The following is a 20055-nucleotide window of genomic DNA, read 5'->3' as shown; positions in this document are numbered from 1 at the left end:
ACCCACACAAATAAATTTTACAAAATTTACCAAAGCATTTTTACACATCTATATATATGAAGTATGTTTTAGAAAAAAATTCTTTTCTTTAACGAAAGAAAGTTTTCATTGCATTTGTATTTTGTATGTATGAAAAGGTTGCAGCACAGTCCTGTGATTTAATGAAAATTTAGTTTTTATTTTAAATTTAAAGATTCATAGCAAGAGCCTGCTATTGACACCATTATCGTGATTATAGGTTTAAAATGCCACGAAAAAAAGGAAGCTTGAAATGGTAGCTCTGTCAGAGTTCGTACTTAATATATGATTTTTCAATACATCCAAAATGGGACTGTAAACTGTTAAATCATATTTGATTTTGACATTTTATTGTACTTATGTAGTATATGTATGATTAAATGTATGTTACTGACAATGCCATGTTTTCTTTTTTACCAGAAAAGAGAGCAAAAGATGCAGAAGTACAGATGAGGCAGTTGGCACGTGATGCCAGGGAGGAAGTTAGAAATTCATTTAGGCATGTGGCTCGAAATTTGACTGCAGTTTCTGCTTTTGCTTCAGGCAAAGATAAACCTCCTTTACCTCCTAAGTATGTTTGCTTTTTTTCATTTTGGGCTGCAGATTGGTTTTGTTATGATCATAGTTTTATTTTTCAGTGACATATATATTCTTTGAATTAGGGGAACAGAATAGGGATTGTCGTACAAACTTTTATTTATTTAAAGTTAAGATTTCACAGCGTTTTTGTTTCTGATCAAAACTAAAGATTCAAAAGGTTCAATTTATTTAACAATATATTCTGATGCTAGGAGTTTATTTTTTGTACATTCAAATTAATCAATGCATGATTTTATAGCCGACCATACCGTATGGGTTTTTCTCATTGTTGAAGGTCGTACGGTTGCCTATAATTGCTTACATCCACTTCATTTGGACTTTGGTGGATAGTTGTTTCATTGGCAATCATATCACATCTCCTTCTTTTCGTCGAGCCTGCGACTTTTGTCACAAAAGCGAGACATAGCGATCCTACATTTCGTCGGTGTTGTCGTCAGCGGCGGCGGCGTCCACAAATATTCACTCTGTGGTTAAAGTTTTTCAAATTTTAATAACTTTCTTAAACTATCCTGCATTTCAACCAAACTTGGACAGAAGCTTGTTTATGATCATAAGATAGTATCCAGAAGTAAATTTAAAAAAAAAAAAATCCTGTTTATCCATATTTTACTCATAAATGGACTTAGTTTTTCTGCCAGTTAACATAACATTCACTCTGTGGTTAAAGTTTTTCAAATTTTAATAACTTTCTTAAACTATCATGGATTTGTACCACACTTGGACAGAAGCTTGTTTATAATCATAAGATAGTATCCAGAAGAAAATTTAAAAAACAAAATCCTGTTTATCCGTATTTTACTCATATATGGACTTAGTTTTTCTGCAAGTTAACATAACAATCACTCTGTGGTTAAAGTTTTTCAAATTTTAATAACTTTCTTAAACTATCCTGGATTTGTACCACACTTGGACAGACACTTGTTTGTGATCATAAGATAGTATTCAAAAGTAAATTTTGTTAAAAATAAAATCCTGTTTATCCGTATTTTACTTATAAATGGACTTAGTTTTTCTGCCAGTTAACATTACATTACCTCTGTGGTTAAAGCTTTCAAAATTTTAATAACTTTCTTAAACTATCCTGGATTTGTACCAAACTTGGACAGAAGCTTGTTTATGATCAAAAACTAGTATCTAGAAGGAAATTTTGTAAAAATTTATTTCCTGTTTTTCCGTATATTACTTATAAATGGACTTAGTTTTATTCCAGTTAACATTACGTACAGTCCGCAGTTAAAGTTTTTAAAACATTTATTAGATTCATAAATCTTCTTGGATTTTTACCAAACTTGAACAGAACTTCTTACAATCAAAAGATAGTATCTAAAAGAAAATTTTTAAGAATTTTTCCTCCATTTTTGTTGAGCCTGCGACTAACAGCAAAAGTAGGCGAGACACTGGGTTCCGCAGAACCCTTACGATTTTTTTATAATGATTGGATTTTCAAGGAGAAATTTAAAGTTCCAATTGAATGAACTCCACAGATAACAATAGCTATTGTATTTATTAAATAGGACAGTTTACTTTGCAAAAATTTGAATAGCCTGACAAAGACCAACTGATACTGGAGAATGGTTTTATTTCCATCACAATAAATGATTTTTGCCAAGCTGCCAAAAAGATGTACTATGACAATGTTTTTCAAAAATGAGAATTATATTCAGGAAAAAATGTGGCATTAGGAAAAATGTTTTTTAAAATATTCAACAAATGTTGCGTTTATATTTTGAGACCTCAGTATCACTTGCCTTTAAATAGCATAAGCATTTAACTTATTGATGCCAGCATGGGCCATCTCTCCAGCAATCTCATTTTGTTCATGTTTCAGAACTCAAGTCTAACTTAAGAAATGATTTTGCATTTCAAATGGTTCTTAGGAATCATTTATGGTGACTTGATTATTAATTTTTCCTTCAACCTATTGCCATTTGTTTTGTCAAATCAAAATATACAAATGGACAGAAATTTTTCTCTTCTATTACTGAAACGGATGCCTTGTTTGATCAAGAGCTTGACAGTGATGAGTTGTAATGTGTTGCCACTTTTTGGATCTGTTGAACCTTCTTGAATTTTTCAATATATGGTATGAACTTAAAATTTTTCATCGCATATTTCTCCAGTTCTACTGAACAGAATGATTTATTCTTTGGGCTTAACAGTGATGAGTTGAAACTTGTGAGCATTTCTCAGATTTGTCAGACCTACTTCAGCATGACAACACATGCATTCTAGTCTTGTTTTAAAAAGTTTTAAGAAACTATCTAACATATATCAGTTTTTCTACCTTGTCATGTATAATGGTTATATTTCTTATTATGGTCTTTGAACCTGTGGGAAATAGGCAAAAGTATGGGTTTCCATTTATTAAGTTATTATCATATGAAACAAGAAATGTTTAAAGCCAATAAACAGTGGTGAAGTTTGATTGTAATGGATTGAGCTTAGCTTTTTTTTATACGACTGCAAAAAATTTGGTTTCGGACAATAACTTTTGTATAAGTGAATGGATCTCTATGAAATTTAAGCACAAGGTTCAATAGTACAAAAGGAAGGTTGGGATTGATTTTTGGGGTTATGGTCCCAACTGTTTAGGAATTAGGGGTAAAAAAGGGGCCAAAAAAGGCATTTTTCTAGTTTCCGGACAATAACTTGTGTATAAGTGTATGGATCTCTATGAAATTTTACCACAAGGTTCCATACCACAAAGGAAAGGTTGGGATTGACATTGGGGTTATGGCCCAAACCGTTCAGGAATTAGGGGCAAAAAAAGGGGGAAAACAAGGTTTTTCTGGTTAATGGACAATTAAAGAAGTATTAGTCTATGGATCTCTAGGATCTCTATGAAATTGAAACACAAGGTTCCATACTACAAAGGGAAGGTTGGGTTTGACTTTGGCGGTTATGGCTCAAACCGTTCAGGAATAAGAGGCAAAAAGGGGGGGATGGAGGAACAAGGTTTTTCTTGTTTCCGGACAAATACTTAAGTATTAGTCAATGGATCTCTAGGAAGTTGTACCACAAGGTTCCATACCACACACAGAAGGTTGGGGTCAATTTCGTGGGTTGTGGCTTTAATCGTTAAGAAACTAGAGGCCAAATAGGGGCCAAAAAGATTTTTCTAATACTGGATAAGCTGGTTCTAACATAAATTATTTCTGATCTATATAAAGAAACAACAAATACTGATATGGTAGGAGATACACACCAAATAGGGTGTGTAAATTATTATATTTAGTTTGTAAACAGATTTACTAAGTATTGCACAACAGCAAGGAATCTTCAATTGAAAATAAATACAAATCTTTTAACCAATTTCAATGAGGATTAATTTAAAGTCCTGAATTGTTTGAGGTATTTATCATGTATAACTATATTGGATATTTGGACATTTTTAAATAGGTCTACATTGAGGTCCTAAGGGTCCAAAATTAGACTTTGTTTGATTTCATCAAAACTGAATTCTTGTGGTTCTATGATATGCTGAATCTAACTGTGCGCATTCAGATTTTTAATTTTGGGCCATGTTTTTAAAATAAGTCCATATTAAGGTTTGAAGGGTCCAAAATTAAACTTTGTTTGAATTCATGTTTTTTTTTTTATGCCGTATCTAACCATGGAATTAGATTTTGGATATTGGACCATTAAGTAGATTAAATGTCCCATTTCAAATTTTTAAGTTATCTGACCACATTTATTCTGTGTCAGAAATCTATAATGTGTCAAATATTTAATCACTATCCAAATTCAGAGCTGTATCAAGCTTGAATATTGTGTCCATACTTGCCCCAACTGTTCAGAGTTTAACAAATCGGGTAAATTTCAAGATTTTGTGTTTTGATTTATATCATAAAAATGCCGCTACCATATTTCTTAAAGGAGTAGGCCCGGTGAGACCCATTTTTGGCCCCAAAATATAGCATTTTTACAATCTTGTTGAAATGTAAACTTTCAGCTCTATATTAGAAAGTAGAATACTTTTGTTCCATAAATATGGGCTGTTTTTGACAATACAATGCACATGCATCAGGTAATAGCATTTGTGCTAATGTTGAGACGTTGTTGTCTAAAATGGAAGTGGCCGCATTTGTGTTCAGTCTTAATATTTAATTATATGTTGTATTTGATGATAATACATAACATATATAAATGTTGAGACTGAACACGAATGCGGCCAATTCCATTTTAGACGAAAACCATCTCAAAAGTGACGTTTTATGGCATATTTGATAGATTTTTCATATTTAAGCTTGAATTTGAGCATCTTTAATGACCAGATCAGTTCAAATCTTTTTCATAAACTCATTGAATCGACTGAAGTAGACACTTACATGTAAGTGTTTAACAAATGTCAAAAATCTTTCATCAGATGTACTTCAAATTTTAGACCAAATTAGCCCTTACTGGACTTTCTCCTTTGTCAATGTCAGTGACTAAGATAAGATAAGAACATTTGATTTGATGCAACATTAGTAAACTATACAAAACAATCTCTATCAAGTTTCTGGCTGAATATAAAAACATACAAACAACAATAAAAAAACTATGTAAATAACAACATCCATGACATCCATGACATGCATTGATTTGCATTTGAAAGTTGAAAGACGTTTCTGATCAATTTTGAAGTATGATAAAAGCTTATCTAGCCCATGAAAAAGATATTTTCCCCCATATGGTCAACCTTTTTTTATAAAACATAATAATTTACATGTGTTAGTACATAGAATTTTAGTTAGATTATTTGTTGAGTGAACCATGAATTCTTAATTAGCATTTATCAATTTATAGAGAATATATGAAAGTGAAAATGTGTAAAAGTGTCAATATTTGACACTGAAGAAGTTATTCTGGAAATTTCCTTATTTTAGCTCATTACTAGAAACTGGCAGACTTTTGCATATTAAATTTTTTTAAAGTCTCTGGATATAGGTTTTAAAAAAAAAATTATGATTAACAACAAATCACTAATAAATAGCTAAAATTGCATTTATTTTTTTTTTACTTTTAACTCTGTTCTGTTTCAAAGCATGGCAGAATTGGCATGACATATTTTGCTGGAATATTGTTTAATTTAATACCACCTTATAAACATTATCATCCATTTTATTATTTAATTAGTTTCATAGTAATTTTGTGTGGTGGTTGTGGAGCAGTGCTGTGAAATACACCTTAGTTGAAATTATAGTGAATTTATTAGTTTGCAAAAGGAATTTTCATAAAAGTTTGTTTATCTTAAAGGAATTTATTTTATTGATATTAAGAAATAATGGCTTTTAGAAAATTAATGAAATAGAGGTTCAAACATTGGACCTTACCTTTTCTCTTTTTTTGTGATTTTGGTCAGTTTTATAATACTAGAATTCAAATGGTTTATTTTTTTAATTGTAATAATGTTATTTTGAAACTATTCAGATCATTATATAATCATTAATAAGGTAATAAAAATGCTAAGTATATTTATTTTTTATTTATCAGAGAAGACAATGGGTAAGTCAAGTGTGTACACAGGTTGTGGTAGACATTTTACTTCCTTCAGATTTCAGATTAATACATTTATTTTCACTCTTCAAAAAACTTCATATACTGTAATTCTGAGAAGACTTTGCTTTCTTAACAAACTTGCAGACATAAAGATTCAGTTTTCAAAAACTAAAACAAGATGACAGACATAAAGAATCATTTTTTTTTAAAAACTTATATATAATTAAGAGGATTTTTTTTAAAGGGTTCTGTATTTCCTAGATGTAGTAGTGGTTTTCTTTTGGTTGTTTTATTAATATATATCATCCCATATACTATATTCTGGGTTATGTCAGTCCTTCCTTCTACCCATGTGTCTGTCTGTTCATCCATCCTATAAAATTGAAGTCAAACTGTTCTCAGGAACTATAAACCAGAGCTTCCTGAAATTTGGTATCAAGTTTAATGCCAGCTAGCTATTCTTTGTGATGCATTGTCAGATTCAATGCCAATCCACTTCCTGTTTACCAAATACTTATATATTCTTACATATATATTTTGTATAAAAATTTTGTAACATGCTTATCAACTATTTATTCAGGAATCATGTCCATATGAAATGTTATTTTTTTATTAAGAATTGCATTGTAAGCACCGTCAAGCCTACATTTCTAGTTGGATTTGTATAAGGCAATTGACTCTTATTGGCATCATGTCACAGCTATTTTGTTTACCAATTGAATACCTGATATAGAGTGCACACATTCTTCATTGCTTTTTCATTCTTTAGTAGTTCCAATGTCGAGTAAAACTATTTTTTGGTTGATTTTTATACTGAAATTTATTTTAAGGTAACAGGAGTGTCTTCTGCCATCTTGGATTGTTAAATAGCAGAAAATAATTGGTCTAGATTTTTTACAAAATTAGCAAATTTTGAGAGAAGATTGTAATTCATTTGTTTGACTTTACATCTAAATGAAGAAAATTATATGTTTTATCATATTTTTGCAACTGTGTTTTTTAAAATTCAAAATATTATTGTTCGAATCGATTTTTTATACGACCGCAAAAAAATTTTGTGGTCGTATATTGGTATGACGTTGGTGTCGTCGTCGTCGTTGTCGTCGTCCGGCGGCGTCGTCGTCCGGCGTTGTCGTCCGAATACATATTGGTTTTAGCACTCTAACTTTAGTTTAAGTGAATGGATCTTTTTGAAATTTGACCATAAGGTTAAATACCACAAAAGGAAGGTTGGGATTGATTTTGGGGGTTATGGTACCAACAGTTAAGGAATTAGGGGCCAAAAAGGGGCCCAAAATGAGCATTTTCTAGTTTCCAGACAATAACTGTGGAACGGTGTATGGATCTCTCTGAAATTATACTACAAGTTTCCATACCACAAAGGGATGGTTAGGATTTGCTTTGGGGGGTTATGGCTCAAACCGTTTAGGAATTAGGGGCAAAAAAGGGGGAAAAACAAGGTTGTCCTGGTTAATGGACAAATACTTTAGTACAAAACATAATTTAAAGCAGTGTAAGGGAGATAAATCAAATACATCATTGAAATTATCTCCCTTACACTGCTTTTAAATTATGTATAAAGTAATGGTTAATGAACAATAAAGATAATCTAAAACAGTGTAAGGGAGGTAATCCAAATACAACGTTTTGGTTACTTCCCTTACACTGCTTTTAAATTATGTATAAAGAAATGCATATTTATAAAGGAAGACCAGTAAAAATATCTGCAAATGTTTTCATCTTTTTTTTTTACAAAAAAATCCATATGAAAGATTTGACACTATATTTTTATTAATTCTATTATAAAATAGATTAAGTTAGCACTATGGTAAATTTAAATGGGCAATTATGGTTGCCAACTCCATTGGAAATTTGAATTGAGATTATGACCATATCTTGAGGGAAAGAATTTTTTTGGGGGAAAAAGGGGGGTGGGGGATAAAAAAAAATTGTGGGGGGGCCAATTTTTTCTCATTTCAGATTTCAGAAATTAAAAAGAATTATTCTTCAAATATTATTTTTTTTTCAAATTTCAAATATTGAAAAATTTCAAGAAGTAATCTTTAATTGCACAGTATGGCGCATTAGATTTGTAAAATCTTTGATCACATTTATTTATTTGTTATGCCGAATCTAACAGTGTATTTAGATTTTTAATTTTGGGTCCAGTTTTCAAATTGGTCTACATTAATGTCCAAAGGGTCCAAAATTAAACTTTGTTTGATTTTAGCAAAAATTGAATATATGAGGTTCTTTGATATGCTGAATCTAAACATGTATTTAGATTTTTGGTTTTTGGCCCAGTTTTCAAGTTGGTCCAAATTGGGGTCCAAAATTAAACTTTGTTTGATTTCAACAAAAATTGAATATATGGGGTTCTTTGATATGCTGAATCTAACCATGTATTTAGATTTTTTATTTGTGGACCCCGTTATCTAATTGGTTCATATTGAGGTCAAAAGGGTCCAAAATTAAACTTTGTTTGATTTCATCTAAAATTGAATTATTGGGGTTCTTTGATATTCCAAATCTAACCGTGTATTTAGGTTTTTAATTTTGGGTCCTGTTTTTTAAATTGGTCTACATTGAGGTCCAAAGGGTCCAAAATTAAACTTAGTTTGATTTTGACAAAAATTGAATTCTTGGGGTTCTTTGATTTGCTGAATCTAAACATGTGTTTAGATTTTTGATTATGGGCCCAGTTTTCAAGTTGGTCCAAGATAGGGTCCAGTATTTAAACTTTGTTTGATTTCAACAAAAATTTAATATATGGGGTTCTTTGATATGCTGAATCTAAACATGTATTTAGATTTTTGATTATGGGCCCAGTTTTCAAGTTGGTCCAAATTGGGGTCCAAAATTAAACTTTGTTTAATTTCAACAGAAATTGAATATATGAGGTTCTTTGATATGCTGAATCTAACCATGTATTTAGATTTTTGTCGAGCCTGCGACTTTTGTCGCAGAAAGCTCGACATAGGGATAGCGATCCGGCGGCGGCGGCGGCGTTAGCTAACTTCTTAAAAGCTTTATATTTTAGAAGATGGAAGACCTGGATGCTTCATACTTTGTATATGGATGCCTCATGTTACGAAGTTTCCGTCAGTCACATGTCCAATGTCCTTGACCTCATTTTCATGGTTCAGTGACTACTTGAAAAAAAAGTTCAGATTTTTTGTAATGTTAAATTCTCTCTTATTATAAGTAATAGGATAACTATATTTGGTATGTGCGTACCTTGCAAGGTCCTCATGCCCGTCAGACAGTTTTCACTTGACCTCGACCTCATTTCATGGATCAGTGAACAAGGTTAAGTTTTCGTGGTCAAGTCCATATCTCAGATACTATAAGCAATAGGTCTAGTATATTCGGTGTATGGAAGGACTGTAAGGTGTACATGTCCAACTGGCAGGTGTCATCTGACCTTGACCTCATTTTCATGGTTCAGTGGTTATAGTTAAGTTTTTGTGTTTTGGTCTGTTTTTCTTATACTGTATGCAATAGGTCTACTATATTTGGTGTATGGAATGATTGTAAGGTGTACATGTCTAGCTGGCAGGTGTCATCTTACCTTGACCTCATTTTCATGGTTCAGTGGTCAAAGTTAAGTTTTTGAGTTTTGGTCTTTTTTTCTAATACTATATGCAATAGTTCAACTATATTTGGTGTATGGAAATATTTTATGATCTATATGTCAGTCACGCAGGTTTTATTTGACCTTGACCTCATTTTCAAGGTTCATTGCTCAGTGTTAAGTTTTTGTGTTTTCGTCTGTTTTTCTTAAACTATAAGCAATAGGTCAACTATATTTGTTGTATGGAAGAATTGTTAGCTGTACATGCCTGCCTAGCATGGTTCATCTGACCTTGACCTCATTTTCATGGTTCATTGGTCAATGTTTAGTTTACTTGGTTAATGTTAAGTTTATGTGACAGTTGTAATAAAGCTTTATATTTAGGACTATCAACATAATATCAATGATTAGTAAAGAAGGCGAGACATTTCAGCGTGTGCACTCTTGTTTATATGTAGGCCCCGCTATCAAATTGGTTCATATTGAGGTCAAAAGGGTCCAAAATTAAACTTTGTTTGATTTCATCTAAAATTGAATTATTGGGGTTCTTTGATATTCCAAATCTAACCGTGTATTTAGGTTTTTAATTTTGGGTCCTGTTTTTGTCGAGCCTGCAACTTTTGTCGCAGAAAGCTCGACATAGGGATAGCGATCCGGCGGCGGCGGCGGCGGCGGCGGCGGCGTTAGCTAACTTCTTAAAAGCTTTATATTTTAGAAGATGTAAGACCTGGATGCTTCATACTTTGTATATGGATGCCTCATGTTACGAAGTTTCCGTCAGTCACATGTCCAATGTCCTTGACCTCATTTTCATGGTTCAGTGACTACTTGAAAAAAAAGTTCAGATTTTTTGTAATGTTAAATTCTCTCTTATTATAAGTAATAGGATAACTATATTTGGTATGTGCGTACCTTGCAAGGTCCTCATGCCCGTCAGACAGTTTTCACTTGACCTCGACCTCATTTCATGGATCAGTGAACAAGGTTAAGTTTTCGTGGTCAAGTCCATATCTCAGATACTATAAGCAATAGGTCTAGTATATTCGGTGTATGGAAGGACTGTAAGGTGTACATGTCCAACTGGCAGGTGTCATCTGACCTTGACCTCATTTTCATGGTTCAGTGGTTATAGTTAAGTTTTTGTGTTTTGGTCTGTTTTTCTTATACTGTATGCAATAGGTCTACTATATTTGGTGTATGGAATGATTGTAAGGTGTACATGTCTAGCTGGCAGGTGTCATCTGACCTTGACCTCATTTTCATGGTTCAGTGGTCAAAGTTAAGTTTTTGAGTTTTGGTCTTTTTTTCTAATACTGCATGCAATAGGTCAGCTATATTTGGTGTATGGAATGATTGTAAGGTGTACATGTCTAGCTGGCAGGTGTCATCTTACCTTGACCTCATTTTCATGGTTCAGTGGTCAAAGTTAAGTTTTTGAGTTTTGGTCTTTTTTTCTAATACTATATGCAATAGTTCAACTATATTTGGTGTATGGAAATATTTTATGATCTATATGTCAGTCACGCAGGTTTTATTTGACCTTGACCTCATTTTCAAGGTTCATTGCTCAGTGTTAAGTTTTTGTGTTTTCGTCTGTTTTTCTTAAACTATAAGCAATAGGTCAACTATATTTGTTGTATGTAAGAATTGTTAGCTGTACATGCCTGCCTAGCATGGTTCATCTGACCTTGACCTCATTTTCATGGTTCATTGGTCAATGTTTAGTTTACTTGGTTAATGTTAAGTTTATGTGACAGTTGTAATAAAGCTTTATATTTAGGACTATCAACATAATATCAATGATTAGTAAAGAAGGCGAGACATTTCAGCGTGTGCACTCTTGTTTAAATTGGTCTACATTGAGGTCCAAAGGGTCCAAAATTAAACTTAGTTTGATTTTGACAAAAATTGAATTCTTGGGGTTCTTTGATTTGCTGAATCTAAACATGTGTTTAGATTTTTGATTATGGGCCCAGTTTTCAAGTTGGTCCAAGATAGGGTCCAGTATTTAAACTTTGTTTGATTTCAACAAAAATTGAATATATGGGGTTCTTTGATATGCTGAATCTAAACATGTATTTAGATTTTTGATTATGGGCCCAGTTTTCAAGTTGGTCCAAATTGGGGTCCAAAATTAAACTTTGTTTGATTTCAACAAAAATTGAATATATGAGGTTCTTTGATATGCTGAATCTAACCATGTATTTAGATTTTTTATATGTAGGCCCCGCTATCAAATTGGTTCATATTGAGGTCAAAAGGGTCCAAAATTAAACTTTGTTTGATTTCATCGAAAATTGAATTATTGGGGTTCTTTGATATGCCAAATCTAACCGTGTTTTTAGATTTTTAATTTGGGTCCCGTTTTTTAAATTGGTCGTCATTGAGGTCCAAAGGGTCCAAAATTAAACTTTGTTTGATTTTAACAAAAATTGAATTCTTGGGGTTCTTTGATTTGCTGAATCTAAACATGTGTTTAGATTTTTGATTATGGGCCCAGTTTTCAAGTTGGTCCAAGTTGGGGTCCAAAATTAAACTTTTTTTGATTTCAACAAAAATTTAATATATGGGGTTCTTTGATATGCTGAATCTAACCATGAATTTAGATTTTTTATTTGTGGGCCCCGCTATCAAATTGGTTCATATTGAGGTCAAAAGGGTCCAAAATTAAACTTTGTTTGATTTCATCAAAAATTGAATTATTGGGGTTCTTTGATATTCCAAATCTAACCGTGTATTTAGATTTTTAATTTTAAGTCCTGTTTTTTAAATTGGTCTACATTAAGGTCCAAAGGGTCCAAAATTAAACTTAGTTTGATTTTAGCAAAAATTGAATTCTTGGGGTTCTTTGATATGCTGAATCTAAACATGTGTTTAGATTTTTGATTATGGGCCCAGTTTTCAAGTTTGTCCAAGTTGGGGTCCAAAATTAAACTTTGTTTGATTTTAACAAAAATTGAATATATGGGGTTCTTTGATATGCTGAATCTAACCATGTATTTTGATTTTGGACATTGGACCATAATAGGTAAATTAAAAAAAATTCAAGTTCTTAGACCACATTCTTTCTGTGTCAGAAACCTATGCTGTGTCAAATATTTAATAACAATCCAAATTCAGAGCTGTATCAAGCTTGAATGTTGTGTCCATACTTGCCCCAACTGTTCAGGGTTCGACCTCTGCGGTCGTATCAAGCTGCGCCCCAGCGAAGCATTTTATTCATCATTGCCATATGATGGGAAATAACTCAGATAATGTTACGTTTACACTGGAATGTGTTATGAATTTACCTATTTAGTTTTGTAGCATGAAAACGAGTCAAGTGACCATTAGTTTTCTTTTTGTTTTCTGAAAGCCAATTATAAGAGCTATCTTCTTATATCTTATCTTAAAATTCTATTGTTTTGTTTTCTTTTTATCACTCAAAATTGTGTTTTCCATGAACAATCTATACAAATTTTACATAATCTGCAGCTTGAAAAAAAAACCTGTGACCCATACTTTTTATCATATATTTGAAAAAGCAAAGATATAAACTGCATTTTGGCAAATTATTAAAAAAAAAATGATTTTAATTTTAGACCCCCCCCCCACCTGCCCCTCCCCCCTTAATTAGATTCAGCATTCTTCAAATGCAATGTGTAAATGGATTGTACAGGTAATTTGAAATCAATTGGATCCAAAATAACTCTCCAACATTTATGTAATAGACTTGGTTCCAGGCACAGTGATACAGTTAATCAGAGATATTGTCTGTGTCGTAAGCAGTCTCTTTTCTATACATAATTTTCTGCCACATATCTGTCCTATTTCTAAGGTTAAACAGGCTACTAATTTCTAAAAATTTTACCCAATTTTGCCATTGATAATCTGCCCAAAACTCATCATTACAGTCTATCAAATCATCTGAAAGTATGGCAAAATGAAGTAAATATCTTGTGTTTGGTTTGTTTACTAGTTTTGTATCAGTGATTTGTAATTTAACAGCATTTACAAATTTATGGATCATATAAATTTACTGGTTCTTGAATGGCTACGGGTTCATTGTGAACAAAGGAACAGTAGGCGACGTTTTCAGATCCAAGCCAGTATTAACCAGTTCATATGATGATAAATGCTTATTTAACTATATCATGCATTTCACTGTTTTGACATTTTGGGGCATGTGAGCAAAGGAGTAGGTTCGATAAGGCCCTAAAATGACCCCTTTTTATTATACGACCGCAATAATTTTTGCGGTCGTATAATGGTATCACGTCTTCGTCATCGTCGTCCGAAGACATTTGGTTTCCGGACAATAACTTTAGTATTAGTAAATAGAAATCTATGAAATTTAAACACAAGGTTTATAACCACAAAAGGAAGGTTGGGATTGATTTTGGGGGTTATGGTCCCAACAGGTTAGGAATTAGGGGCCAAAAAGGGGCCCAAATAAGCATTTTTCTAGTTTCATGACAATTACTTGTGGAACAGTGTATGGATCTCTCTGAAATTATACCACAAGTTTCCATACTACAAAGGGATGGTTAGATTGGCTTTGGGGGGGTTATGGCTCAAACCGTTTAGGAATTAGGGGCAAAAAAGTGAGAAAAAACAATGGTGTCCTGGTTAATGGACAATTACTTAAGTACAGATTACAGTGTAAGGGAGGTAATTCAAGCACAACTTTGAATTACCTCCCTTACACTGCTTTTAAATTATGTATAAAGAATTTTTGTATTGTCTTGAGGTGATTAGCTGTCATTTCATTTTTATACAACCGCAAAAAAATTTTTGTGGTCGCATATTTGTATGACGTTGGCGTCGTCGTCGTCGTCGTCGTCGTCTGGCGTCGTCCGGCGTCGTCCGAAGACACATTGGTTTTCGCACTCTAACTTTAGTTTAAGTAAATGGATCTCTATGAAATTTTACCATAAGGTTCAATACCACAAAAGGAAGGTTGGGATTGATTTTGGGGGTTATGGTACCAACAGTAAAGGAATTAGGGGCCAAAAAGGGGCCAAAAATAAGCATTTTTGTAACTTCCAGACATAACTTGTGTGTTAGTGTATGGATCTCTCTGACATTGTACCACAAGGTTCCATATCACAAAAGGAATGCTGGGATTGATTTTGGGGGTAATTGCCTCAAAATTTTAGGAATTAGGGGCCAAAAAGGGGCAAAAAACAAGCATTTTTCTAGTTTCAGGACAATAACTTGTGTGTAAGTGTACGGATCTTTCTGAAATTGTACTACAAGGTTCCATATCACAATGGGAAAGCTGGGTTTGAGTTTGGGGGTAATTGCTCTAAACGTTTAGGAATAAGGGGCCAAAAAGGGGCCAAAAATAAGCATTTTTCTAGTTTCCAGACAATAACTTGTGTTCAAGTGTATGGATCTCTCTGAAATTGTACTGCAAGGTACCATACCACAAAGGGAAGGCTGGGATTGAGTTTGGGGGTGATGAATCATAAGGGGGTTCAAAAAATTTGGGGGGGGGGATTTTTTTTTTTTTCCTTTTTTGTCGAGCCTGCGACTTTTGTCGCAGAAAGCTCGACATAGGGATAGCGATCCGCCGGCGGCGGCGGCGGCGGCGTTAGCTAACTTCTTAAAAGCTTTATATTTTAGAAGATGGAAGACCTGGATGCTTCATACTTTGTATATGGATGCCTCATGTTACGAAGTTTCCGTCAGTCACATGTCTAATGTCCTTGACCTCATTTTCATGGTTCAGTGACTACTTGAAAAAAAAGTTCAGATTTTTTGTAATGTTAAATTCTCTCTTATTATAAGTAATAGGATAACTATATTTGGTATGTGCGTACCTTGCAAGGTCCTCATGCCCGTCAGACAGTTTTCACTTGACCTCGACCTCATTTCATGGATCAGTGAACAAGGTTAAGTTTTCGTGGTCAAGTCCATATCTCAGATACTATAAGCAATAGGTCTAGTATATTCGGTGTATGGAAGGACTGTAAGGTGTACATGTCCAACTGGCAGGTGTCATCTGACCTTGACCTCATTTTCATGGTTCAGTGGTTATAGTTAAGTTTTTGTGTTTTGGTCTGTTTTTCTTATACTGTATGCAATAGGTCTACTATATTTGGTGTATGGAATGATTGTAAGGTGTACATGTCTAGCTGGCAGGTGTCATCTTACCTTGACCTCATTTTCATGGTTCAGTGGTCAAAGTTAAGTTTTTGAGTTTTGGTCTTTTTTTCTAATACTGCATGCAATAGGTCAGCTATATTTGGTGTATGGAATGATTGTAAGGTGTACATGTCTAGCTGGCAGGTGTCATCTTACCTTGACCTCATTTTCATGGTTCAGTGGTCAAAGTTAAGTTTTTGAGTTTTGGTCTTTTTTTCTAATACTATATGCAATAGTTCAACTATATTTGGTGTATGGAAATATTTTATGATCTATATGTCAGTCACGCAGGTTTTATTTGACCTTGACCTCATTTTCAAGGTTCATTGCTCAGTGTTAAGTTTTTGTGTTTTCGTCTGTTTTTCTTAAACTATAAGCAATAGGTCAACTATATTTGTTGTATGGAAGAATTGTTAGCTGTACATGCCTGCCTAGCATGGTTCATCTGACCTTGACCTCATTTTCATGGTTCATTGGTCAATGTTTAGTTTACTTGGTTAATGTTAAGTTTATGTGACAGTTGTAATAAAGCTTTATATTTAGGACTATCAACATAATATCAATGATTAGTAAAGAAGGCGAGACATTTCAGCGTGTGCACTCTTGTTTTTCTTTTTTTCCTCTTTTTTTCTTTTAAAATTTTCCATTTTAAGTTGGTTATTTCTGATTTATATTTAAAAGCAAATATTAATGATATGGTAGGAGATACACACCAAACAGGATGTGTAAATTATTATATAATAAGTATTGTGCAATAGCAAGAAATTTTCAATTGCACAGTATTGCACAATAGCAAGAAATCTTCAATTGCACAATATTGCGCAATAGCAAGAAATCTTCAATTGCACAGTATTGCGCAATAGCAAGAAATATCCAATGGCACAATTTTGCGCAATAGCAAGAAATTGTCAATTGTACAGTATTGCGCAATAACAAGAAATATTGAATTGCACAGTATTGTGCAAAAGAAGATACTTCGTATAAATTGCTTATTTCTTGACCAATTTCAATGGGGTTTTATTCTTGAGTTCTTGGGGTTTTTTAATATGCTGAATCTAACCGTGTATTTAGTTTTTGGATTTTGGACCCCGTTTTTAAATTGGTCCACATTGAGGTCCAAAGGGTCCAAAATTAAACTTTGTTTGATTTCATCAAAAATTGAATTATTGGGGTTCTTTGATATGCCGAATCTAACCGTGTATTTAGATTCTTAATTTTTGGTTCCGTTTTCAAATTGGTCTATATTAAGGTCCAAAGGGTCCAAAATTAAACTTAGTTTGATTTTAACAAAAATTGAATTCTTAGGGTTCTTTGATATGCTGAATCTAAACATGTATTTAGATTTTTGATTATGGGCCCAGTTTTCAAGTTGGTCCAAATCGGGGTCCAAAATTAAACTTTGTTTGATTTCAACAAAAATTGAATATATGGGGTTCTTTGATATGCTGAATCTAACCATGTATTTAGATTTTTGATTTTTGGGCCCCGTTATCAACTTTGTCCACATTGAGGTCAAAAGGGTCCAAAATTAAACTTTGTTTGATTTCATCAAAAATTGAATTCTTGGGGTTCTTTGATATGCTGAATCTAACGATGTATTTAGATTTTGGATATTGGACCATAATAGGTGAATGTCCAATTTAAAATTTTTAAGTTCTTAGACCACATTCATTCTGTGTCAGAAACCTATGCTGTGTCAAATATTTAATCACAATCCAAATGCAAAGCTGTACCAAGCTTGAATGTTGTGTCCATACTTGCCCCAACTGTTCAGGGTTCGACCTCTGCGGTCGTATCAAGCTGCGCCCTGCGGAGCATTTTATTAGAAGTTACTATTTTAATAATTTTAAAAATGATGATTTTTGCAACAGCATAGTGTATTGCACGAAAGCAAAAAATTGAATAAAATTCAAATCATATAACCAATTCTAAGTTCTTTGACTACAGTAATTCTGTGTCAGAAACCTATTATGTGTCAAATATTTAATTACAATCCAAATTCAGACCTGTATCAAGCGCTAATATTGTGTCCATTTTTGCCCCAACTGTTCAGGGTTGGACCTCTGCAGTCGTATCCAGCTGCGCTCGGCGAAGCAATTTATTTTAGCTTAAATTTCAAATTAGGATTAATTGACCAATATCACAATGAATCATAGCTAAGATCAACATGATCAGTGACTTACAATTACATGTAGGAGTAGACAAAAGGGGGGGGGGACTTCTGAAAGAAACAAGCAAAAATTTTTATATATATATTTTAAATATAAAAAATTTGTTGTAATTTTCCAAACAAGTCACATTATTTAAAAAAGGAAAAGATGAAAATGCACTAAAATTGTATTCATATAAATCAAAACATGACAAAAAATTATTTTCACAATGTTTCTCTAACTGTTAATATCTATATAGTCTTATAGTCTTATAGTCTAGAAGTTAGTCAGTGTCCTCTTTCTTTATTATTTTCAATAAAAAAAATGTTCAAAAAGGAGGGGGGGATACTCCTGGCTCCCCGGCTCTAATGCCAGTGAATATGCAATAAGGGTCAGGTGGTTCCAACTGATAAAATTCTGAGTCTGTGGTTTATAAAGGATGGAGGACAGGATCGGTCATCATCAGTGGGACTGAATACTTGACAATGATCACTGATCTTATTAAAATAATGTTAAATTTTAATGGTCTCTAAAGAATAACAAAGCTTATGAAGAGTTTTCAATTTGGTCTTCGTTAGCATGTCACCTTTCTCAATTCAAGAGCTAAGGCCTTAATCAAAAATAGATTAATTACCACAAATTATAGCAGAAAACTGCATACAACTTTCAAGTTTCACCAAATTTCTTAACAGTTTTTTCCTGAATTCCTGTGGCGTAAAAGGGTGTGCTGATTATACATAAATATGGATTATTGCAAGACTTGTTTTATGTTGATAATGATTTGTGGAAAGCAGCTGGTGGAAAGCAACAGACATGACAAATTAAAATTGAAATAATTTTGATGACACAAACTTGTAATTCCACAGGAATTGACCATAATACTTGAAGTGTGAGATAATAAATAAAGAATGGAAATTTCAATATGATTATGAATTATAAATGAAATCTGATTAACAATACCACATTTCTTTTGACTGCCTAAAGTAAAAGTTAATCATTGTATTTTATATTTCATAATGGAAAAGTGTTTTAACATAACTGATAAATGGGGATAATTTTGTACTTGTTCCAAAAAAGGGGAACTCCTGCACATATTGCTTATTATACAAGAAATACCTTTTCCAGCATTTTTGCACTTTGATTAAGAAGTTAATTATAAATTTTCATATCAGCAAGATCTTGGACAAGTTTATTTATCAGCACTGATTATATAGAGATTTGCATTGTAAGGAATCTCACACCTACATTTCTTTTACAATATTTACGAAAAAAATGAAAGAACAATAAAAGAAATGTTGGAGTTATTGCCCTTGGACATGAAATATTTGCATCAGTGGGGAACATGTGCACCAATATGTTTCTGGTACAAGAAGTACAACTACAAGGTTATGTAATATTGTTCATTGCTTTTTCAAAAGATCACAGTAAATTGCCTGTAATACATTTAAACTAATTCTAAGATAAAGAACAAAATCATAGCAAAAACATAGCCATTCAAAAAAGATACATTTTAAAGATATTATTTTAAAAGATGACCTTGTTGCGATCATTGGTTTAATGGGCAAGGTTGAACTTTGCCCTTTCTTAAATTCCTTTGGCAGGGGATATTTGATTTCCATGAAGTATACATTTTATTTAGGATTTTAAATACATTTACATGTATTTTCGTTTGTATGTATTTTTCAAGTTTCTCATTAAGTAGAAACACTTGTAAGGGTGACATTGAAAAATATATATATCAGAAAGTGTATTTGAACAAGTCAAAATATGTTCTGCCAGACCAGGGACTTTCTATACTACCGGGACTCGTCTCTATTGATTTCGACTAATAACTACGCCTCCCATGTAAAGCTACCACATAACAATAATTACATTAGATGTATGTTTCATTATTATACATTATTTTGATTGGCTAACAGCAATCTCACGTCATTCTTCATTTCAAAATGAATTGCATGAATTGAAACATACATGATGACACACGTTTCCACAATAAAATTCACAGGTAAATAAAAGAAAAACTTGATAGTAATCGTGTTAATTCATGATCAAAGGGAAAAAATGTAATTATAAGTATTGAATGCTTCTTTTGGTAATTTCATA

The 20055-nt window shown here is 32.7% G+C and overlaps 1 protein-coding gene and 1 long non-coding RNA gene across 5 annotated transcripts in view; one reads left to right on the top strand and one right to left on the bottom strand.

Moving 5' to 3' along the window:
* The window catches only part of LOC127708098 (SH2 domain-containing protein 4B-like), a 46018-nt gene that overhangs the window by 20954 nt on the left and 5009 nt on the right, over positions 1-20055 (top strand). For 2 of the 4 annotated variants that reach the window (XM_052212947.1, XM_052212949.1), the window contains 2 exons: positions 439-589; positions 6094-6105. In XM_052212947.1, coding sequence (XP_052068907.1) covers positions 439-589; positions 6094-6105 — 163 coding nt within the window. The remainder of the gene's footprint in view (positions 1-438; positions 590-6093; positions 6106-20055) is intronic. The other 2 variants (XM_052212950.1, XM_052212948.1) reach the window with 2 other exon arrangements.
* LOC127708105 (uncharacterized) lies at positions 8053-19290 on the bottom strand. Its single transcript, XR_007985149.1, has 3 exons — positions 15818-19290; positions 10926-11072; positions 8053-9676 (listed from the first exon to the last, which is right to left on the bottom strand). It is a non-coding gene; the product is annotated as an uncharacterized LOC127708105 (long non-coding RNA).

This window comes from Mytilus californianus, unplaced genomic scaffold (genome assembly GCF_021869535.1).
Source record: "Mytilus californianus isolate M0D057914Y unplaced genomic scaffold, xbMytCali1.0.p SCAF_7, whole genome shotgun sequence".
Lineage (NCBI taxonomy): Eukaryota > Metazoa > Mollusca > Bivalvia > Mytilida > Mytilidae > Mytilus > Mytilus californianus.
The sequence above is the reverse complement of the archived record's forward strand: the minus strand, read 5'-3'. Positions and strand labels throughout refer to the sequence as shown.